At 36.5% G+C, this 25,046-nt stretch overlaps 1 protein-coding gene across 11 annotated transcripts in view; it reads left to right on the forward strand.

Annotated features, from left to right (window-relative positions):
- Positions 1–25,046, forward strand: part of GRIA4 (glutamate ionotropic receptor AMPA type subunit 4) — a 230,515-nt gene that overhangs the window by 124,233 nt on the left and 81,236 nt on the right. For all 11 annotated transcript variants that reach the window (XR_014692676.1, XM_084518175.1, XM_084518172.1 and 8 more), the window contains exon 4: positions 16,246–16,430. Coding sequence is in view for 10 of the 11 variants with exons in the window: in XM_084518175.1 (XP_084374301.1) it covers positions 16,246–16,430 (185 nt within the window). In the remaining variant the exon portion in view is untranslated. The remainder of the gene's footprint in view (positions 1–16,245; positions 16,431–25,046) is intronic.

Raw genomic sequence — 25,046 nt, forward strand, 5'->3', positions numbered from 1 at the left:
ATTGCAGTCCATTGGTATGTGATATACTTCATCCATGTAATTCTCCTCTGCTAGGAAATAACAAATATTGACATAATGGCAGGCTGACAATAAACTGTCCAAAATGTCATGAATATTAAAGAGAAAAAAAACTATGTTTAAAATATGGCAAACATGTTTTAAGTGCTCAGTTTGCAAATAAGGCATGGCATTTAAAAATCGGAATCTGCTGCTTCATATCTGTTGATCAAGAAAACATATGCAGTAACTTTTCAGACCATATTGTTGACATGCCAAAACTGTGCCAAACCTTGTGACCACCCTGAAGCTGTGAAACTAAGTCTATATGAAAGATATACCAGGGAAAGTTGCACAGAAGAGGTGAACATTCAGTCTTTAATTTATAACAACAAAACCTTGTTCCTGGAAAAAAAAATATATGAGAACAAGATTTAACTTAAGAATAAAACATCAGTTTGGGTCTTCACTGCAATTTACGATATTTATGACCCAAGTTCAACTACAATTTTTAATGTGCTTTGTGACAGGACAATAGTTCTAATGTTGACCCCTTCTGGCCTGCACCTGCTTTCCACCTGTAAAGTTTTTTGGCTTCATCCTAGGTCCTCATATTCCTAGCTGATTCTTTGTCATTTTGTACATCTCTTTGTCAATTACATTTTCACCTGGCACAGAATTAGGCGTACACTTAAAATCCAGTGAATGCACTAAATGGGATTTGGAATTAAATGCTCTCAAATTTTAATTACATCAGATTTCAAATATTGGAACAATTCCTTCTCCCCTGAGTAGTTCCAACTAACGCCAATACCAATATTTTATGATTTATGCAACAGGATTTGCCCTATCTTTCATAAGTAATCCTAACAAAAAAAGCAGCATTTATGAGCCAGCAGTGTGCTCAGGTGGCCAAGAAGGCCAACGGCATCCTGGCTTGTATCAGGAACAGCGTGACCAGCAGGGCTAGGGAGGTGATCGTCCCCCTGTACTCAGCTCTGGTGAGGCCGCACCTCGAGTACTGTGTTCAGTTTTGGGCCCCTCGCTACAAGAAGGACATGGAGGTGCTTGAGCGGGTGCAGAGAAGGGCGACGAAGCTGGTGAGGGGCCTGGAGAACAAGTCCTACGAGGAGCGGCTGAGGGAGCTGGGCTTGTTCAGCCTGGAGAAGAGGAGGCTCAGGGGTGACCTTATCGCTCTTTTTAGGTACCTCAAGGGAGGCTGTAGCGAGGTGGGGGTTGGCCTGTTCTCCCACGTGCCTGGTGACAGGACGAGGGGGAATGGGCTTAAGTTGAGCCAGGGGAGTTTTAGGTTAGATGTTAGGAAGAACTTCTTCACTGAAAGGGTTGTGAGGCACTGGAACAGGCTGCCCAGGGAAGTGGTGGAGTCACCATCCCTGGAAGTCTTCAAAAGACGCTTAGATGTAGAGCTTAGGGATATGGTTTAGTGGAGGGCTGTTAGTGTTAGGTTGGAGGTTGGACTCGATGACCTTGAGGTCTCTTCCAACCTAGAAAATTCTGTGATTCTGTGATTGTTCTAGTTCTTATTCTGTGAAAATGCAACTCAGAATATGGACCATGTAGTGATTCATCTGTAAAGCTGAAAAAGAATGACAGGAAGGAAAATGCCAAAAAAATTAGCTAGACTCCTAAACACATAAATAAGTATAGAAAAAAAAACAATATATTTTAACATTTGCATAAATGCAACTAAAAATGCATAAAAAAATTAAAATATTTGTGTAATTTGTATTTTATTGGACGATGTTTTCCCATCATATTTGAATATTTGTAGAATAATTAATGAATATTCAGGTGAAAGCAATTCTTTTTTTTTCTTCTTTTTTCTTTTTTTTTTTTTTTTTAATTCTCAAACTGATATGTTTGAAAAATGCTTTCATATGTCTTTTGACCTAAGTAAAACAGAAAGGAGTAAAAAACTTAGTGCATATATCGTACAAATGTAGTACAAATCATAGTACAAATTTGGAGTACAAAGTCTTCTTTTCTGAGACTTTATCTCCAGATACCCTGGACAATGAGGCCTCTGAGCACATTACTGATGTAAATGCAAACAATTATTCCTAGCAGGGTGCCTAAAATTTTATCAACATTCTCTGTCATAGGGTGTATTGTACAAGCCTATCTCATATTTCACGATAGTTGTCTCAGGATCAGAATAACATTTTAATCATAAAAATGAATTAACACTATACTCTTGCTGAAAGAGGAGTTGTTCGTTTAAACTACCATGGAGATGAAAGCGAAACAGTGAATACTAACATTTTCATACAGATATAAAACTTCTAAGAAATATCTATGAAACAATTACAACCCTTTTGCTTTCACAAATACATTCTTAAGCTAAGCCACTAAGATTTTTTAAAGTGTTCATAGATGCCATCATAAATAGAGTACCAGACTGGTATCTTGTAGAATATTTTTCCAAGAATAGATGTTTTAATGTTTACTTTATTAAATTAAGGAAAAATCTCTTCATTGTGGCTATCATGAACAGCCTTGGGGAGACACACAACATGGTGTTTCAGAGTAGCTCCAGCCCCAGGGATGGAGGCAGCATAGCCCCAGGGCAGAAGTCTCTGTGGGGGAAGATGCCACACAAGCACTTTGCAAGTTCACAGCCTTTATCCATCTACAGCAACATCTACATGCAGCTTCTCATAAGGCTTTGTGGTATAAACATCTTGCAGTGCATAAATATTGCGACTGTCATCCATGTATCTTCTCCAGCATTAACAGCTCAGCAGGGAAACTCCTGCTGCCACTTACATCTGTGCAAAATGTCCCTTGTGAAATCATCTCATAAGATACAAGTGTCCAGTTTCTGCAGTGGTGTTGCTTGTTTGTTTTTAACTAATTAGCCTTAGATCTGGCCCAATGATTTTCAAGCTGATTTAGCAGGTAACTTCAGTAAGGGGAAAGAGTGCACCCTGTCTCTTGTACCTTGGGAGATAAAGCTGGCTACTTCCCAGCCTGGATTTCCCCTGAAGCTGCGGTGTGAGCATTCCTTCAAGATGTCATTAGGCACAATTTCAATAAAATGACCAAAACCCAATGTGGTTAAGGAATTACATGTAATTTTACAGCTGCAGCCTGCTCTCATAGAGATGCGTGAGGATCCCTAGTAAAAGAGCTGGGTGTGGTGTCTGCTCCTTTCCATACTGCTTTCAGTGAAAATGCCCTCCAGGATTAATCGTGGCACACTGACCTTTCTGGAATAAGGTTTCAGCCCTCAGGTAGAAAAGGCTGGAGATTGTTGCATTAAGCAGACTGGAAAATTCAAATCTGCATTGTATCTCTTGAGTAAAATGAGACATTTGAGGTAATTTATAGCATTTAAGATGCTCTGTTATGAAATAGTATCTCGTCAGTCACATTGAAAAGGGCAGTAGAAGCAGAGGCCAAAACATACAGAAAATATTACTAGACAGCAGTTTTTTTCATAAGTTTTTGAACATTAAGACTAGAGAGAGCTGTTCCAGACAGAAGTTTGTAAGAAAATTCAAGATAAACTAAATTGCACTGTGTACCTAGATGATTATAATCTCCCACAGCTTTTTCAAAAATAGATACTAATATCCAAGTACAGCAGTGGGAACCTCAAAGTTTGGGGAGAGTGTGATTTTTGTTTTTACACTAGCACACCTGAAATCTTACCCTATTTGCTATTTTATTTTCAACCTAAATTTTACAGTCTAAAATGCCAAATAAATGCTCTAGAAATTGCTTTTACTTGGGCAGAAAATGATAGGACAAGGGGGAACAGTTTTAAACTAAAAGAGGAGAGATTTAGACCAGATGTTAGGAAGAAAATCTTCACAATGAGGTTGGTGAGGCTCTGGAACAGGTTACCCAGAGAAGCTGTGGATGCTCCATCCCTGGAAGTGTTTAAGGCCAGGCTGGATGGGGCTTTGGGCAACCTGATGTAGTGGAGGTGTCCCTGCCCATGGCAGGGGGGGGTGGAACTGGGTGATCTTTAAGGTCCCTTCCAACCCAAACCATTTTATGATTCTATTTTATGACTTTTAAATATATTATATCTTTTGAGTGTTACTAGATTCTCACTTCTCATTCCTTCATGTGCAGAAAGTCCCTCTGTTGTGTTTTTATTTTTCACCTCTTTAATGTTTTTCATCCAGTTCACAAATCCTCTGCAGATTTTTTGGACATTCTTTATAAAATGCTTAGCAACTGAAGCAAAGATTGCAATAAAAGTTTCCCACGTCTCTGATGAATATTCTTGGTACCTCACTGAAAAGCAATTTCCTCTGTCCTTCTCTGCCTTAGTGAATATTTTAGCATTGTTTTTATGCAGCAGAGCTGCTCCAGACGGAGAGATGAAGACTAAACCACCCAGGACAATCTCAGGTCTGATGATCAGAGCACAGTGGACTCTGGCATCTAGTGGCACATGCAGATCCCAGTGCATTCTAGAATGAAAGAGAGTATATTGCTACTAGTGCTCTGCTGGGTAACAGCTATGCAGGTACTTTTTGTTTCTATTCACAGAGATGCCCTAAACTGAAATAATTAAGAAATGTTGATTTTTATTATGTGCTCTTTCCACTCCTGAAACCTTTTTCATTTTTTCTTTTGGCTAGTCCTATGCAGAAAGCTCCTCCATTTTTATTGAGACCTGGGATGTCACCAGAGTGTATTTTACTAACAAACAGCTGTTCAGGGAAAGAAAAATATCCATCTTTAAAGTGAACAAAATTCTTAAGACTATTTGCTTTCAGAATGGTCAATGCAAGTGCCGTTGTATAATGAAATATCATAGGCACTTAACTTTTATGGAGCGGTTATGGACTGGTCACTGTTCATTTTCAAGCATTAATACCAAGGCCAGTTAAAGCTAACCAAAGTCCAGATCAACAAATATTTAATATGAGAAACTTATCAGTATTGTATTACAGTTTTCTATCCTGGTTTGTTTTCAGACAGACCATTCATAGCTTTTAATATCAGTGTTCTATCCTGGTTTGTTTTCAGACAGACCATTCATAGCTTTTAATGTCAGTATTCTTTTACCTGCTATCTTTGTCATTATACCTTGCCTATTTCCATGTTTCCCACTAAATGTCAGCTCTTACAGCTGAAATTTAATTTGAATTGTTAAATATATTCTACCAAAGCTTTGAACATGAGTTTATGATTACTTCACGGAATATAGCTTGCCTCAGTGGGATGTAATAAATTAGTCTAATCATATGGTGAGCACTTACTTCATCTTATGTTTGTTCCTGCTAGGAACTGAAATTGTCTCTGTAATTGTATGCAAATCCCTTCACCAGAATAATCAAAGGAGACCTATATGTAGCTGCCCATCCTCCATAAGAGAAGAGTAGAAGTAACCTAACTTCTAATTCTACTGAAATGAAAAGTTGTGTCTTCATATGTAAAAATTCAGATACAAAATAGAACTTAAAAGATATGTGCATAGCAGGCATAGCTCCCTTTCTTCTTTAGCCATACTTACTTTCATCATAAAAGTTTCACAATCTGCTGCCTAATAATGTGCCCTAGAATAAAACGTTATATTTCAGAAAGTCACCTATGCATCAAGGGACGGAGAATCTGAAACAACTTTTGTATAATGTGTTGTGATTATGTATCTTTTTCACTGTTAATAGCTTGTATTTTATTTTCTATATTTTTATGCACATATTGAATCTGCTATTTCACTTAAAGAATTACAGATATGAAACATCTGTTGTTTTTTTTCTTCTTTGCTTTTGGAAGTACATAAACATCCTCACCTCTCCTATATAACTTTTCTCTAAGGAAGTTAAAACTATGAGGGTGAGGTTCATCAACAGTAATGTAGATACTCATGAGTTAAACATCTAAGTTTGAGTTAACCCCTGCAAACTCCCTCCATAGTCAATAGAAAGAAAAGGGTAAATTCTTCTCTTCTGAATATACATGCAAAAGATGATAAAAAGCTTTATGAATTGCCTTCAGAAAGTGCTTGTTTCTCCCCAGTGCTGGCAAAAGGAGACTGGAGTAACTGGCATAGGCTTAGCCATCTAACTCTTAGGTGAGATAAATCCTCCTGTAAGTCTCTTACACCAAGTCATGTTTTATATACTGGCATCAAATCATTCTGATTTGCTTCTCTGAACTCTGTCAAATATTTTAGCATTAATTTTTAAAATGTGGACACAAAAAAGAGATTTAGTCATGTAGCAGTAGTCCAGTGTCCAGTGTGAAGACTGTGTCATTCTTGCCTTCCTCTTCTCAGTTTCTGAATATAAGTATCTTCATGTTACCTTAACCATTCTATAGCATAAAAGGAAAAGGTCAGGTCTGCATATTTGTGACTGTAATAGAAAGAATCGTGAAGACATTCAAATTAAGTGAGGTTATTAAGTGCATGTTGCCCCATTAGTTCTTTTCAGAAGATGGGGAGAAGATGGTGGAAGGAGCAGAAACAATCTCAATTTGTTCATATATCTCATTTAAAAATTTTTTCATTTGGGCCACAGATATGTTTGTATCTTGATAATTTCTTAAAATATTTTCTTACATTTATTTTTTTCTTGTATGATTTTGTTCTTTTTGAGGAATTCAGACAATAAGCTCTTTTCAGGATTTACAAGAGAATGATACTTGCAGTCCCTCCTCAGCTGAAGTGCCTAGGAGGTGCAATGATTTTTCAATGTTATTACACTTCAGTAAAAGCCACTATATGAAATCTTTGGAGGTTTTGTGAATTGTTGCTCAAGTCCAAAAAGAAAGAATCGCATCTTAATTCTGGTCTATATCAGATGAGCAAGGAGTTAGTTCTAGAACTGGAAGAAAATCATAGATCATCAGTTTTATCTCCGAATTGATAGTTGTTTGATTGTTTGTTTATTTGTTGCCAACTTTTGTTTAATTTGTGGTTTATCTTTTTAAAAGAAATCATGAGACTTACTCCAGACAAATTTCAATCAAGAGGTAACAATACTAGAATCATAGCATCCAGATTTTAATGCCTCTCTTCCAAGCATGTTACTTTTTTTTTTATTTTTTTAATTTAGATACTTGAGAATACAGATTTCAAAGAGATCTTAACTGAAATTTAAAATCAGAAATAATGTCTCTATCATCTACAAGTAACACTTACAGTAGCAGTAATAACCTATTGATTTCCTGTGGTGTAGTCACCGGAAATACAGATTGTTGCATAGTGGCAGAATTAAGGTTGCCTTTGTCTTAAAACAAATGCTTCTTAGTGTGAAGGCTTGTTGTTCAGGCAATCTGAAATTGTTCTTTCATTTTTCTTTCATGTATGTATTAGAAATGGGATTGCATTAATGACTGTAATCGGAGATTATTGGATATTTTATTAAAAAGTCTAGTTTTCCAACAAATTCCTGTAGAAAGGAGGCAAAAGTTCTGACATCAAGACCCTCATTTAGTGCTCACATTCAGATCTGTCTTAGGGTATCTAATGGATCAACTGAGGTAGATGACTTGTGGGGAAAAATTGTCTGTGACAAAGTAATTAAAGACAGCACCATAATACACGTTACAGACTATAGATTTTGTGAAATGGAGAATGTTGGTTTTAGGTATTGCACTAGAGAAGAGAAATTTAAGCTAATATTTATAATAACCAAGACATGTTTACAACTAAGATGACTATTTGGCAAATTAATTGCAGAAATAAGAACAAATAAAAAATGTAATAAGCTAAAGATCTGAACATACTGTCTTTTCTTCATATATATATGTGTGTATATATATATATATATATATATATATATATATAACACTAATGATGGAACCAAGATGACCAGCATCAGATGACCAGATATTCCAAGAGACCAGGTAGCCTGTACAGTATTTGAAAATGTTGGTCTTTGACAGAGAGTAAACCTAGCAACATCTTTTTTTTCTTTTTTCTTTTTTCTTTTTTTTTTTTCCTGCTCAGTGTTCACAAGGCTTAATTGCTATTTTTTAATGTAACAGTTTGTGCGGTTCATCATTTTCTGAAAATGCTGTAATTATTATATACAGATTGTAATTTAGCATTCAAAGGTATGTAGTAATAATTTGCTAATATTTGATTCTTTGCTGCTACAAGCAATTTCTGAAGAGCTTCTCCACCTGAGCCAGTTCTAGTTTAGCCCTTTGGCATAGTGAAATAAAAGCAAGGAAAATATAAAATGCTTACAATATATATAAATGCAGTCAGTGTACATTTGTAATTATGCTCAAATGTATTCATCTCTTTGTGTGCTAGTAGTAAGAAAGGTTACTGGACCTGGTGTTTGAGTTTCCATCTGAAGGCATTTAGCAAAGTGGGTATCTGAGAATCATTCCACACAAGGAAAGATATCAGGCTGCATTCAGAACCAGGGCTTTTCTTCAGTTCCTCTCATGTTTCCACTCTTCTTTTTCAGTTGGTATATTGATAAGAAACCTTTACAGTGTATTTCATATGAAGGTTGCAGATCCTGAAATGCAAAGAAGGGGGAAATTTTTGCCACACAGTGGGTGTAGGTCAAATGGGACCTGGCATTGACTGAATCTTCGATCATGAATTCCCCCTTGTGAGTAAGCCAAACCACATCCCATATACTTGCTGAAAGCACATAACCTACACATAACCATTATTTCACTTAATTATTCTTTCTTTTCTTTCTTTCTTTTTTTTTTTTTTTTTTTAAGGCTCTGGTTGCAATACATTGACATCATTTTCTTGTAGCTTTATGTCCTCCTCAGGGAAAAAGGGTTATTAAACAGTATGGGTGAAGTTATACATGCACCACTCATGCAAGATTAAGGGAGAAAAGGATAGAAAGCCTGTCTGTAGACCTCCACTAGAGTTTATCTCAGAGGTGTTTCACAATTTCACAAAAAATTATTGAATGTCATAGACCTCAGGGAGACAAGAAGTATAAATTCAGATCATAAGGGTAATTCCATTTATCATCATACTTTCTGAAATCTCTGAATGAAAATAGCAATAGAGGATGGCTAAACTGATCCATTATTTCCTTGGTTTTGTTTCTGATCTATCAGTAATAAAATTTTCCTGGTCACTGACTGTGATAGTGACTTAGTTCACACACTACATCATAACAGAAAAAACTGAAAGTACATAGAGTTTGAAAAGCAATATAAACCCTAACTTGGATTTTTCAGGAACAAACCATGCCAGATGAAGAAAATATCCTTTGTTTTATAGAAATTGGAAAGAAAAAAAAAAAAAAAAAAAAAAGGTGTCTCATTCTAGTAGGATTTTTTACATGGTTTGAACAAAGGTTTACTAAAAGAGCTAAGAAAATTTTGTCTTGGTAAAATTTCTAGAATATGGTAAAACTTGTCACACTGGGACTCAAAGAAAAAAAAAGAAAAAAAAAAGTGGACGAGATTCACTGTCAAATAAGGAGGTATTAAGCAGTAATCCATTCTGGCTGTAGTTTTTTTTGCAGTATTTTTGTTAATGACATAGATGAAGAAATATAGAATACATTTATTGAACTTGAAGTTGATGAAAAATTGAAAGGACTTCGTGTACTTTGGAATTAATTTTTGAAATATATTACATTGTCAGCACTGCACTTCAGGAAAGATGTGGATCAATTGCAGCATATCCAGAGGACAACAAGGAAAATTGTCAGAATTTAGACTAAAACATGTTCCAGAAGTAAATAAAAAATGAGAAACTGTTTCAGCAAGAGAAGAGCAGGGGGAGTGGAGGGAAGAGGGGGGGAGTGGAGGGAAGAGGAGGGGAGGGGAGGGCAGGGAAGGAAGGGCAGGGAAGGGCAGGGCAGGGCAGGGCAGGGCAGGGCAGGGCAGGGCAGGGCAGGGCAGGGCAGGGCAGGGCAGGGCAGGGAAGGGAAGGGAAGGGAAGGGAAGGGAAGGGAAGGGAAGGGAAGGGAAGGGAAGGGAAGGGAAGGGAAGGGAAGGGAAGGGAAGGGAAGGGAAGGGAAGGGAAGGGAAGGGAAGGGAAGGGAAGGGAAGGGAAGGGAAGGGAAGGGAAGGGAAGGGAAGGGAAGGGAAGGGAAGGGAAGGGAAGGGAAGGGAAGGGAAGGGAAGGGAAGGGAAGGGAAGGGAAGGGAAGGGAAACAGCAGTCTTCGGTTATGTAAAGGATTGCTTTAAAGAAGAAGGAAACAAACTGTTCTTTATGTCTACTAGGATAGGACAGGAATGAGTGGCTTTAAATTGTGCCAGGGGAGATTTAGGTTTGACTTTAGGAAACATCTCCTAATGATAAGGATAATTAAGCAATGAATATATTACCTGGGAAGTTACAGAATCCTCTGTAGAGGTTTTTAAGGACAAACAAAGATATCTGTCTAGGCTGATTTAAATATAATTTATCTATCTTTGGGGATGGAGGGATAGAGAGGAATAGATAGGATTTTTCTTGAGCTCCCTGTCTTATTTTCCAATCTTTCTGTCATTTTTGTGAATTAGACATGAGAATGACTTGGAACACACCTGTAGTTGTAGCTTTCACTCTGTCATCTGAATTATGCGGTTTGTACATATTTTGTATTGAATGATCTGGCTCCAGTTCCAAATTCAGAGAAGGTCAGGCATGTGAATGAGTTATCATGGGACAAAATTTATATGGTTGTGTTTATAAATCTTACTGATTGTGTTTGAGTTCTGGAAGCTATATGCTCACCAAAACTTTAAAACAAAAATGTGTTAATAAAAAGGTATCGATCATAATAAGAAAAACTAAAATGCACTCAAGTTGTGTTTTTTGTAGTTATTGGATGAACACATCTAATACAATCATGCATCATTCCTACTGTATATTTCTTGTATGGTTTTCCTCGCTGTAGTGTCTGGATTAATCTCACCAAGGTTTGCCTAGATAAATGGCAGGTATTTTCACTAAATCTCATGTCTAGACTCTTTCTGTAGTCGTTGGAGAAACAGAAAAGCACCTCTGAGATAAATATCTAAGACCAAAAAAATATATATATTATTTATAGGATATCCATCTCTCTTGTGGAAGCCTGGATGATTAACTCAGACAACTTCTAAGACACCTAGAGTTAAGTGACAGGAATCCAATATTGATGGTCAAGTATATTGTCTTATCCATACCAAATGATTTGATCATTTATTCTCCACTTCTGCTGTTCTTTGGATTTATAACAAATGGAATTTATTTTTTTTTATTGATCCTAATATGAATTCCAGTAGACTGAAGCAGCTTTCAAAAAACACCTCCAGCATTTCAGTCTCCGTTGTCAGAGTTAATTTGGGGAATGGAATCTGTTCCTGCTAGAAAGTTACTTGGACAGAAAGAGAAAAAAATAAATTTGCATTTCTGTGATATACAGTATAAGATGCCTGTCTTTGGAGAAGATCTCCATTCATTAAGGATATCTTCTATTCTTTGGCCCATAGCAGAAATATATTGCATATGTTTTTTCCAGGTACATTAACCTGTTAACTTGTGTCAGTCAGTATTGTCAGTCTACTAGACAGAGTAAAGAACAGTAATAATATAGAACTAATGCAACTTGTGAATCATAGAAAATTAATACTAAGTAATTTTCTGCCTAGTAGTTCATAAGCATGAATTATTACTAGGGTGCTGTTGTTTGGAGCAATCAGCCACTTTGCTAGCTCTCTTCTGGCAAAAACATCTGGAACGACAGCACACACTTGGAGGGGCAGAGGAAAAGGTTTCCCAGAATGAAAAGGTTTCTGGAAGATGAAAGTTATTGGAATTCTAATTATAACTCTGTAATTGATCACTGAAATATTTCTGGTGAAAGCAAACAAGGAAGCCAGAAGTAAGAAAAACAAAGAAAATAAAGGAAAAAAGCCAACCATGTGTCTTCCAGCAGAAAAAATGAGTCAAGAAAATGCTTCTCTGATTGCTTCAGTTTATTCTGAATACATTGAAGAGATTTAGATATCAGATTAGCCTTTTCATTTAAATGGAAATAAATGAAATTAAGTCATTGACTACTGAAATGAAATTGAATGGGGCAAGTTTAGCTAGTACAGCAGAAGACACAAAAAAAAAAAACCTGAAGGGCCACTGAACTTTTAAAATCAAAAAAGGTCACTCATGATTTCAGCTACTTGGAAGGAAATGGTGAGGAGGATAGAGTCTCCAGTCATGGCAATGTATCAGCAGCAAGGAAGAATCCTGGACCTCCAAATTCATGCACTTATAAAGTGTCTTAAACACTTTGGTCTCCAGCAGATACTTCTCAGTCTCTGAAGAACTACTAATCTCTCTCAAAACAGGTATAAGACCAGGTACACATCTAGCATTGTTTCTCTGTGGCTGATGCATTTTGTAATGGAAAACATACCTATGCAATGAAGAATGTGGAAAGCAAGGTTAAAAAGCATCAGAGATTTTGTTTGTAAGGTATTTTGCTACAGAATCAATCCCAATAAGTAGATATTTTGGGATAGGCATCTTCAGATCTGAATTTACAGGAAAAGAGAAGAATAATTAATTAATTATTCTCCAATTATTAATTAATTGTTCTCAATTAATTAATTAATTAATTAATTTATCTTCAACATGATGATTGTTTAGTAACTTTTTGGAAAATAATAGCAGTTTGTTAGGTCACGTCAATCCCATGTGACAATAAAACAGGATAGGAAGAAAGCAAGGAGTCAACAAAATAAAATCTTTTCAGACTTTCCCTGTCTCAAGGTTGGCTCCAGGGTATTGAAATTGAATTGCTATTACTGAACATTAAGCATTTGTCAATAGAATCTGCATTTGAGCGGTGATCTACAAAAGCAGTTCACGGACTTATCACAGGTCATATGAGGAGAATGCCATAGGATCATAGTCTCATAGAAAGGAAGGAGAAGGAATTCTTTCATATAGCATCCTCGTATTTCGGAAGGACTTCACCTATGTTTCCAGGCAATTGCAGTGGTATTTTATCTTGCTCATAGATTTGCTTATTAAAAAGAAAAATAATAACAAAAATTTCCTGGAAAGACTAGTAGTTTGTTGAAGACTTCCAGGCTTCAACCACTTACGCTTGGGCCCAGTAATTTGTTTTTTTCTGCTAAACGATTTATCTGCATTTCAAGGTTGAATTAGTTGGTGAGGAAGGGTTACTATATATATGCCTCTGAGAACTTCTTTTATTTATTGGCTTATGCCTAAGCATTTTGTAAAATAATGTTTTAGTGGAAAACATTGATTGTGTAGCTCAGTTGATAGGAGTTAGTTTTTTCTTTAATTTGCTTTTATGCAAGCAGTAATATTTCACAATACATGGGATGGAATGTATTCATATCACTAAACCTCCAGAAAAATGAATTACTCATCTGTCTGCAGCATAACTGAGGATAAACAGCAGATAACCAGAAAATAAATACATTTTAGGCCACAGCTGTAAGACTAATGTCTGCTGTCTTTACTTGGGCAAACATCTCTTTGAAGTTTAAAAATTTTGTCTAAACAGAGACACTGCGCTAAGTTTCTGTATTGACTGAATTACCTCAGGTTAGTTTCTTTTTCTTTTTTTTATATAAAATGTTTGCAGCACTGCATACAACTCATTTTTTCTCTGCTAGCTGTAGCCAATTATTTTGGACAAATAAGCATTCTCCTCTGCATGTGTAATTTCTATGCCAACTGAGCCTGTGAATGTCTTTATTCATTCTGTGTAAACTCCACCCTTGTCAGTCTGTTGTATTGAAAAATGTTCCTGCACACTGAAAAGATGTGCCATGGATTACCTGCACAGGGATTCTGAACTCCTCTCATGGAGAGGTTGCACCATATCCAGTTACTACAGTTTAGCTGTATTCTGCTGTATGTGAAAGATATACTAACATGAAAACCTATGCCTGAGTGCCAGCTACTGACAAGAAGCTACAGAAGCTTGATATGCCTAAAAGAAGGCAGTTGCTAATGAAATATGGCAAGTCAAACCTTGATCCAAGGTAGAAAAGCTTTTCTATGTGTTTGTCTGATATTTGTCATGCTTTATGCTGGGATAAACTCCCACTTTGATCAAAACACATCTTAGTAAAGTTGTCAAAATGAACTGAGCAAAGAATGAGGGGATGTCAATTGCTGTTTCAAACACCATTCATTCTGAATCAAAGAAAATGTTAATTTGTGTCAGGAAGCTGAATTATGTAAATGTTGAATGTGTTTGTAGCAAAGACCAAGTCAAAGCTACAGTGTAAATGAAGCAGGAACCCCTTTAACACTGGAGTAGTTTTAATGTACATCTATATATGGAAATGAATAGGAAATGAAGCAAGAAATACAATGTTTGGGAAAGAATCTTGTCATAATTTGCAGAGATAATTACAGGCAAAAACGAGATTGAATATAGCAACAGGAAAAGCAGAATAATTATGCGGCAATTAACAGGAAAGCTGTATGCTTCTTTGAAAAAAATAGCAGTCATCAGGTTAAAAATATATGCTGGGTACAGAAATGTTTTAATAGTCAATACATCAAGTATTTGAATTCATTTCCTAAGATAAAATATTGTTTCATAAAATAGATCTCATCTATAAGATGAAATATATTATGCAGTTTATGTATTCATTATAAATGTTTGTATTTTTATCTTTAACATGTCATCTGAATTGGAGGAAAAATAACACGTTAATTTCAGACTGTGGATACATAGTGTAATAATAAGAAGATTTTAAGTTAGTGTTTCAAGGACTGCAAATACTGGAGGATCCAGTAGAAAAATAACTACTCCTAGATTTGCAACAGAATTAGTTTCTTATGTCCTAAAATCTTCATATTCTGATAAAAACTATTACCTGCTTTTATTTTACTGGAGGCAACCCTGGTTTTTGGTGGTTTTGTAAGTCTTCTACTTTATTAGTTAGCAACAGCACAGTCAAAATTACTCTTTCTGAAATGTAACATACAAGGATTTCTCTGGCAATTTAGGGAATCTGAGATGGTACTTTTCATGGGGAGCCTCTTATGTAGTGGCACCTTCAAGTGCATTAAAATGACAGCTGGGGCTCATTGTGCTCAGCCACAGGACCATCTTGGTGAAAAGAGAAAGGAGAAACCACTGCGTATCCACGTTAGTATAGGATAGTTTTCAAGAGGTGAAATCTTTCTTTTAAAGCTAGTGGGAACAATTCATCCAGATAACAATTAAAAAGACAAGGTGTTTTGCGTAGTGGTTCTGGACAGAGGGACATCCTCTGAATTGTATCATTTGTATAAACATGTTGTCAACAAACATGTCTATCCCTGTCTTTCTTAAACATTGAATCTGGATCTGAGGTGTGTAATCATCATTGCTTTATGCAAATGCACCATTTACTCTAGATACAAGATGGAATAAGACATGCTACTCACTTCAGCAATTGTTTGGGCAAGTCAAGGCTACATGTGCAAGCTGTCCTGAGACAAGTCACAGGCTCCTCTCCTGCCTCTGCACTGCACATCCCCAGTGAGAAAAAATTAGGAGAGGGAACAAGGTGAGGGGCATACTGGGGCTGCAGGCAGGGAGCCTGCACTGTGGGTTTAGTGGGGATGCCGCTTTTCCCTTCTGTGGATAGGCTCAAAGATGACAATGAGGACGTCAAATAATGATAAAGAGCAGTAATCCTGCCAGTAGTAATAATTAATGCCTCTATGGTGCCCTTCATTCATTGACCTCTAATCACTTTGTATACATTGACTAAAGCTGTATGGGTTCTCTGAAATAGATCAATATCATTTTTATTTACTGCCATAAACATGTATATATAAAAGTATAAATATACGAAACAATAAATTCTTATTAAAAAGCAGTAAAAATCACTTGGCTTAAGTGTTTAAAAAAAAAAAAAAAAAAAAAAAAAAAAAAAAAAACACTACCAACAATAAAGAAACAACAAAGCATTTGAATGTCTAATACACTGGATTTGAGGATACAGATCCTCCTGGTGAATGAGGGGACTCAGGCATTTTCTTTGCTGTTTCATGAGAAAAGTCCAGATATAGAAATGTGTATGAAACCAATATGAGAAGCCGAATGGTTGGCTGGATGAGACCATGTGTATAAAGCATATGTAGCTTTTCCGTAATGCTGAGAATCATTCCAAGGAATCATAGCAATTGTAGTTTTCATTGCTTACATAATGTGCACTGATCAAGGCTAGCAACATAGGTAGGAATATAAACTGTCTTGTTCCCTTCCCTGCAGGAGCAGATATTAAGAGTCATGATATTGATTAAGAACAATTCCTATTTAAAAAATACAATGATTGTGTTACTAGTGTATTGTATCCTTTTATTTTAGGTTATTCAATACTTCAAGCAATTATGGAAAAAGCGGGACAAAATAGCTGGCAAGTCAGTGCCATCTGTGTGGAGAATTTTAATGATGCCAGCTACAGGCGGCTTTTAGAAGATCTGGACCGAAGACAAGAGAAGAAATTTGTAATAGACTGTGAAATAGAGAGGCTTCAGAATCTCTTAGAGCAGGTAACATTCCTTTTAATGTCACTGTAAGCACATTACTGAAATTCCAGATGAGATACCACTGTGCATTGCCTTTTGTTTATTTTCTCAACAGAAATGAGATTGCCTACTTGTTCCTTTTGTGTTTTTTTTTTTTTTTTTTTGCCATGGACTGACATTTGTACATCCACTTGCTGACTGTTTGCCTTCCTGTAAAGTTATTGTCCTAACAGCCAGTGCATCAGCATGGTGAGCCCTCCCTTCCCCAGCTGGCAGGTCTTTGGGGCAGCTGCACACTTGGCTTCCCAGCAGCTCCCTGCCTGATACAGCTTGCATCGGGCTCTTAGGGCTGGTGGACCAACACAACACGGTGTTGCTGCATTACCATGATGCCCTCAGTCTGTACCTTCACAGGGGAAAGAAACTGGTCTTGTTTAAGGAGAAAAAAAAAAAAAAAAAAATGAATCCACTATTTCATATTACTTGCAGTTCACAAAACTATGTATTTCTAGCTATAAATTCATTAAACTCATTACTGCATGTATTTCCAGCTACAAAATACTTCAAACTTATTGTTACATATATTTGAACTGATAGCTTTATTACCTTAGCAGAGTGTTTACGAACACGAAGAAAAGTAGAATAAACGTGCTATTTTGCTGGGAGGGAAAGTCAGGTTCTTCCATTCATGGAAAGCTGCTGTAATGTAAAGAAAATACTGGTCCAGACAGATGGTTTTGCACTGTATGGTACCTTTACTGGTGTAGGAACCTATTGCTACATTGCTCATAAATGTTGCAAAAAATAAATAAAATAATGCTTTGAAAAGAGCATTTTTCTAAGTGACGGGAAAGTAACTTCGGGTTAACTCGCTGCTCCTCGCATGATCCCACATACGAGGTTGCAAGTGCAGCGTTCAGCACCTGCTGCTGCTGCAGGGAATGGATGCCATCTGCTGGTGGTGAATCCTCCGCCGCCGCCCTGCTTATCCTGGCTAGCACGTTAGGGACTTTTGAAATTTTGTTGTAAAAACGTTCATAATCCGTCTGCTACCGAAGTCACAAAAATTTAAAACGCAGTTTGTGATGCAGAAGTACATAAAATAATCCTCATAGACATATCCATGTCAAATTTGCTTTCACTGACAGAAGCTAGAGAGAAACTGAGCATTAATGGTATGGCTGCAATAACAAGGACTTTTTCTATGACTGTTGCCAAGAGAAGAATAGATGATGCTGTATCACTATAGGCATTCATTTGGCTATTTTTTTTATTGTGAAAGCCATTATGTTTTAACACATGCTTTCTATAGTTTATGATGAAGTCCTCAAGTTCAGCCTATGTTGTAGTAAAACAGAACACCCATTTGGGCATTTTTTAAAATATATTTAGAAAAATAATTTTCCCCTCAGCTTTGCGTGTGTATGTGTGTATGTAGTTTCTTTTACACAGTGTGCAAATGTGAATTAGAAAAAGAATGCTATATTATGCCATAAATTCTGCATACATCCACCATCCTACATAGTTGTATGTACTGAGTATCCACTCAATTGCACAGCAAAACGAAGTCACCTAGTAAGCATTCAGATCTCGCTGATCTCAGCCATATATTTTATTTCCTTCCAGGAGCTGCTACTCATTTTCTTTCTGGATTGGCCTCTACATAGTCAGTTCTCTTTGAGCATAACCTGTGCTCTTTGTTCAGATCATACAGAATTGAATTGGATATTGATTTTAATGGGATTATGTTTTGACCTCCTCTGACTTCATAAAGGTCTGGATTTTGCCTGCCTAAAATAGGTACTTAACATGGCAAGTAGTAAAAATGCAGTGCCTGGCCTCAACAGGGTGAGTCAGATATTGTGAATTTGGCTGATGGCTCTATAGGACAAGCCCAAAAGCTGCTTGAGTCCTCTTTCCATTAACTGAACTGTGGGAAAATCAAGGGTGGGAGTTACATCCAATTTACAATGTGCTTGTATCTTAGCCATTCATACACTTTTAGGAAGTGATTCATCTGGTTACTGTCTAATTTTGGATGGGATTAATTTTACCTAAGAAATTAGCTGTTTGGTATTTGTGCTGGTGTTTTTTGAAACATAAATGTAAAGCCTTTGCCCTTAAATCTATGCTAATGAAGAGAAAGAAACTGATATGTGAGCTATTGGACTTCTTCTCTTCTCAGTAGTGACTACTGATATAAATAAATTTACATTAGATCTAATTAAATTGGAATGTAGATACTTCAGAATGTTTCTGTAATTTGTCCTGGTCATGTGAATTTTCTTCTATTGTTCCAACACCCCTGGAGCCTCATCTTCATCCTCCATGGGCAGGAATGGTATTGTAGCCAGGCTAGGTGAAGTACACGGTCACCTGTAGCTTTACTCTCCAGTGTGGAGGTCCTGGTCTTCCTAGACCAGCTCACCTGTGGGTAAGCCTGGGGTGCTGTGCTTAGCCATTGTTTTGGGGCTCCAAAATGAAAGCAGTTTGCCTTCAGGGATCAAGTGCTGCTTAAGGATGAACAGTCATAAACCTTCTTGGAGACAAAAGCATTTGCAATCTCCCAAAGACAGGAGTGAGGCAAAAAGATCTGGCCCAATGTAGAAAATGCAAAATAAAAACAGTTTTAAAATATCAGCCTCTGACTTTTTCATTTTGTATGAGGGCTTTAACAACATGTAGCAGACAGGTAGGGTGGCCTCACAAATGGACTGAAAGTTGGAGTGCTCTTCCCTGCATACACAGAGGAATTGATTAAGCTTCAGTGACTCTAATTAACTCAACTTTTTTACTGCCTAGTTCTCCCATAATTGAGAGTCTAAGTTGTGACTATTGTAATACTTTGCAATGTACAAGTAAATGTTCTGCAGAACATTTAGGAAAAGTAATTAAATCTCAGTAATGAGACGGTAACTCAAAGTACTTTGCCCTTAAATCTATGCTAATGAAGGGAGAGAAATTGGCTTGTGGGCTTGTGGGTTTCTTCTCAAGTGACTGCCCATACATATACACATTCATACTTCTCATGACTCTGGACCTCAAGAAATGAAGACTGGAGACTTTTTCACTGGCTGTGTTCAAAGAGCGTTGCTCCCCTCTCTATATCTAGTTCCCACTTATATGACCTGGTGTCTTCTGCTCATTTTCCTCTCCCAGCTGCTCAGCTGAGGAAAACAGCCCCTTGCTATTTCTTCATTTCTTCTGCAACTTTAATCTCACCATTTTCTATCTTTCTTTTGCCTCTTGTATTTATATTCATTATTTTTTCACATTATGTGTATATAGCAGCTGCCTTCACACTCCAAATTTGTGGCTTGTCTTCAGGGAAAACTTGTTCTCCTGGAATAAGTGATGTATCTGAAATCCAGTCTCTGTGCACACACCAGGGTGTGCATTTTCCATTACAAAGTCTTCCTTTCAGGTTTATACATTGCTGCAGTGAGGCTGATGTTTTGGGCAAGGGCCAAACCTGTACTCATTTTAAGGGTGAAGTAAGGACAGAGAAAGTTTCATTCATCAGTCAGATTTCCATTCTAGAAAGAGGTAACAGGGCCAGCGTTAAATACAGGAGATGTGTTCAACCTGCCCGCAAGTATTTATATCTGATTTACTTGGATTGCCTACAAAAGATTTCAGATCTTCCATCATAATAAAATGACACGATGGTTTTCTCAATAAAGCTATACTCTGTTTTAGCCATGGTCAACCACACAGCATCTACTTGATAGTGGAAATATTTGGGGGTGATGGAAACATTTTGTTTGGTTTCTTTATTATTGCCAGTTGCATTGGCTCAGCTCAAAGCACTGTTTAAACACACCACTGGAGCAAGGCATCACTTTGAGCAGGGTCACAGGGTTACTTTGCTTCATCAATAAGACAGTCTTCAGCCTATGTGAGTCAGTACATCTCCACCTACTCTCAAGAATCTACTGTAACTTAAGTGAAACAGGATAGTATTAGCTCCTTTTCAGACTTTCTTATAAGGATAGTGAAAGAACACCCTACGTCCTTAGTATCTTACAACAGCCATAAGAAGAAAACCTTTTTGTTGTCTGTGAGTGAAACTCCTGCTATGTACTCCTATGGCAGACCTCATCATTCTGCAACCTCAGGCTGTAAAAGACAATCCACAAACATCAAGATCTTTACCATAAGATTTTCTTTACTTACCCATTTCCACTCTACTAGAAAAGACTACACAGATGGGAAGGCAGACCTTTAATTTCTCAATCATCTTACTCTTTCTAATGCACAAGATTGACAATTACGAAAATATGGAAGTTAATGCAAATGCAGTGCAGAATGCTACATGGTCTTATTTTTATTTTTTTTTCCACAAAGCAGAAAATGTCATATTTTCATGGGTTCATGAGTACTGTAATTATCACCATATGAGAGGTTTGTGTTTACTACCATTTAGATTAGTACCTTTACAGTTTTTTTTTTACCTTTACTCGTGTTCCTCATGCAAGTTCTTCATGTTCCAGAAAGGAAGAATATTGCTCATACAATGAGAAATTACAGACTCTGTGGGATATCTTCCCTTAGAGATTCCTAATTAACCCTTTATTTTATATGTTTTCCAGACACCTCTTTTCCATCCAATAACACAATACAGAGAAACTATCATCACTGGTTCCAATAGCATTGCATTTATATATGCAAGAACCTCAGAAGAGGAGACTAATTCAATGTGTTACCTGACCATCCCCACTTTTTAGTTCATTTGTGGTCAGGCTTGTAGTATCTGTGAAAGAGTATTTGGAAATTGAGAGCAGCTTTAACTTGTGTTCTTCTTTCACATACTATGAGGCATGAGCTCTTGACTAAAGGTGTGCATTTTTAGCTACATAATAAGTAACATTACTGTAGGAAAGTGTGGTGGATACAGTGCTAGGGCTGAATTTAATATCCTCTTGCCAACTTCACCTATTTTGTTTCTTTCTAAATTTTTCTGGCAGAAGATAGCATCTCTTCCACCAGTGTTAGTGGGGAGGCATTGTATGGCTTTTCTTCAGAGAAAAGATAATTTATAGGAACTATATTTTAATACCCAAAAAGGACAAACATCTTCTACAAGTTCCAGTTTAGGATGAATGCTCCTCTAGTAAAGTCTGGCCAAGTGATTCTGGCTTGTAGATCAGGGACTCCAAAGTCTCTACCTCTCTTGCAAATGCAGATTCAAGTTCACTTTTCATTATTTCACAACTTGGACACTGGCTTGCATCACTGGAGCAATTTTGCTTTTTACCTTGAAGAACATTTTCCTCTTTAGCAGAGAAAAAATGGTGTACATGCACTAGTTTTGTGGATAACGTTCTTAAAATCAATTTTAACAGCTTCTCTTTCCCTGTTACAACTTTTGGTCCAATCATGTCTACTGAAAAAAATAACTGTCTTTCCATAGAAGGAATGTATGTATCTATATATTCTGTACTTCTCTTTGTGAATTTTATCTAAAGTGTGTTATACCCTTGTTGATTTCAGGTGCTGAAGGAAAAGACATGCAAAGAGAATATAATTAATTATAAAGTTGAATAGTGCTCTTTCTCATGAAATGGGTACCATTTCAAAGTTTGATGTTTATTCATTGTTTGATTTGTTCCTTTGCAATCCAAAAATAGGAGAATGAAGCAATGGTTGGAATGGTCAGAACAGTAAAAAGTGAAGGCTGATACCCCTCTTTTTCTTTTTTTTCTTTTTCTTTTTTTTTTTTTTTGTTTGTTTTGTTTTGTTTGTTTGTTGTTTCATTTTTCTCTTAGATCATCATTACCACCAGCACCATAAAAACAAAAATATTCCCCCCAAAAATGTACTGAACAATCAGGAAATAGCATTTACTATAGCTAATCAAGAAATATGTGAAATTTGGCTAGCCAGCTAGTACCCATGTTCTGACTGGTGACCTGTCAGACAAGACGCATAGTACCTTGGCATTTCTTATCCCTTCAGGGATAAGAAAAAAAACAAATGGATCTTTGTTTTCCACCTAGCAGCCAGTATTAATAAGCACTGTCCAGGCTAAATGCATTAGATGTCTTAGATGATGTTTTAGAGGCATTATCTTCCTTTTAAATATAACTGAAATTGCCCAATGCGTTAGAAGATATTTTACTGGAAAATTGATAGGCAGATTCACAGACAGCTCCGTTGCATAAATATAACTTCTGTAGGAAACAGGAATAAAAATATATAGCAAAATGAATACATTCAAAAAAATGTCCTGTCACTCTCTTCTAAGATGTACTTATATTAGTTATCTGGATTAATTTACCTTTAGTAAATACATGTCATAGATTTCTTTTGTTATTTCTTCATTTGCTAACTTTCAAGCAAGAGTGAAGTGTAATAGAGAGATGAAATTGTGGTCAGATTTAGAGAATAACAGAGAAAATCATTTTGAAGATTTCAGTGAAAACTTATGTTATTTGTTCAACCATTGTATTTGTTCTTTTTACTTTTTCAGACACTAATAACACATATTACTTACTAGAGAAGCACACAGTCATTTGGTCAGCCATAGCTGATCGCACTGCTATTACTTACAGTTTGTACAGTGCTCAAAAAAGTGTTCAGATATACAGTGAAGTCAGTGCTCCAAATGGATTTTACAATTAAGTTGAAAAGCTGTCATTTAGATGGTGATAGATATTTTGTTAACTATAAATACTTCAGTCTATTTTTGTTGGCTTTCCATTGCTTTTTCTTTTTGTTGTTAATCCAATTTAAAAATTAAAAAATAAATTATATAAGGAAATTTTCAGAAACACAAATACTGAAGTTGAAATTTATGGTTCCCCATTTATTTTTCTGCCAGACTTCTCTCTGTCAGCATATATTAAATACCACAGAACAAATAAAGTACCAGGAACAAGACTGGAGTCTTACAGCTCTGAGATGTGTTTTAGGCAGATTTAGGATCTGTTTTTGCAATATAGACTGTGAAGTACTGATGTGAAGAGACTTATTTTATGAACAGTCATAGAACAACAGAATGATGGGGGATGGAAGAGATCTCTGAAGGTCATATGGACTAACCCTTTTTTCAAGGGGGCTTAGATCAGTTACTCAGGGCATTTTTTTGGAATTTTGAACACTTCCAAGGATAGAGGTCTTAGAGCCTCTCTGTGTCTTGTTCCAGTGTTTGACTACCTCATGGTGAAGATAAAGAACTAGGAACTGAATTTAACCGTGTCTGTAGGATGACCTTCATGCAGAGCCTGGCAAAGTAAAAGGAAGAGCACATGCTAACTGTAATTGCATTTGCTTAACACCTCTATTTTTACTTTATTCAAAATAAAATAAAATAAAATAAAATAAAATAAAATAAAATAAAATAAAATAAAATAAAATAAAATAAAATAATGTTCCTATCCCTAACATGTTTTCCCAGGCTTTTTTCATGTTCAGTAGTATTTCCAGTGTTTCTATGTCTGTACTCATTAAAGGCACATACATAAACATATGCACATAGCCGTGTACAGGACTTGATTCAGCAAAAGAAAAAACAAATATTTCTGCAACAACAACAAGGAATTTCCTTTTCCTTTCTTCTGTTTATCTCAGCTTCATCCTCTTCCACCAGTCTCCATCCCACAAAGTTCACACCTCAGCACTCCATGCGTTAAAAGTCTTCCAAGGTGTCCACAGTGAGCAGCATCTTCTGAATTTTGCATAGTGATTGAGTTTTGCTGTCAGAAATCATCAGTCTGGCTCCTGCTCTGCCAGACAGCCTGATTTCACTCTTTATTTTCTGCTCTGCCTCCCCCCATAAAAACTAAATGGGATATTTCCCAGTAGATGGGCACCACTTCTCTCTGCTGTGTCAGCACTCTGTATCAGCAAAATCAAGACTCTCTGCTCATCCAGGGCTGTATTTGCCTCAACATAGAGGTGAAAACTGCTATGCAGCATCTGGCATGTGTTTAATGCTTCAATGTACACAGCTGAATTTATACATAGTAATAAAAAGAAAGTTTATTGTGTTTTGTAATATTAAAAATTAAAAACAGGTGTAAAGTTGTCACATAGCATATTATTGGTATTGTTAATCTTGTGAGAATTACAAATCAGTAAACTCTAATTAATAGCATCTAATAGCACAGTATTAACAAGCATGACAGGGAAGTAGCTGTACAGTACCTTGGACTCTGTTCATAGCTGTCTAACTAACTCTGATTTTCAATGTATTGTTTGACATCACTGATCCTCAGCTTACCTTGCCTTAAAGAGCCTTGAGGTATGTAGCCAAAAAGTACTGTGTAAGTGTTAGCACTCAAAAACAAATCTTTCTGATGAGTAAAATAGAGCAGGCTGTCACTGCAACAATTGATGATTATTATTACTGGCAAAATGAAAGTAAATAAATGTGTGAGTGGAGAGAAATACAGAAGCTGACATATTCCACTCCTTGGTCTGACTGTAATATTTTGCCAATGGCATGTTAAACCTGAAAAAGCAATGTTTGACTGCTGAAGTTCTCTATATCGATCGAGTTTTCAATTTTGGGATCGAGTTTTCAGTTTTGCTGTTTTTAAAAATCTATTTTTTCTTAATTTCCAGTGTGTCTGCTAACTGAAGATAGCAAATGACATTTTTACAAATGATATTTAGAAAATTGGCATAATTAATTGT

The sequence above is a fragment of the Aythya ferina genome (assembly GCF_964211825.1).
Source record: "Aythya ferina genome assembly, chromosome: 1".
NCBI classification, from domain to species: Eukaryota; Metazoa; Chordata; class Aves; order Anseriformes; family Anatidae; genus Aythya; species Aythya ferina.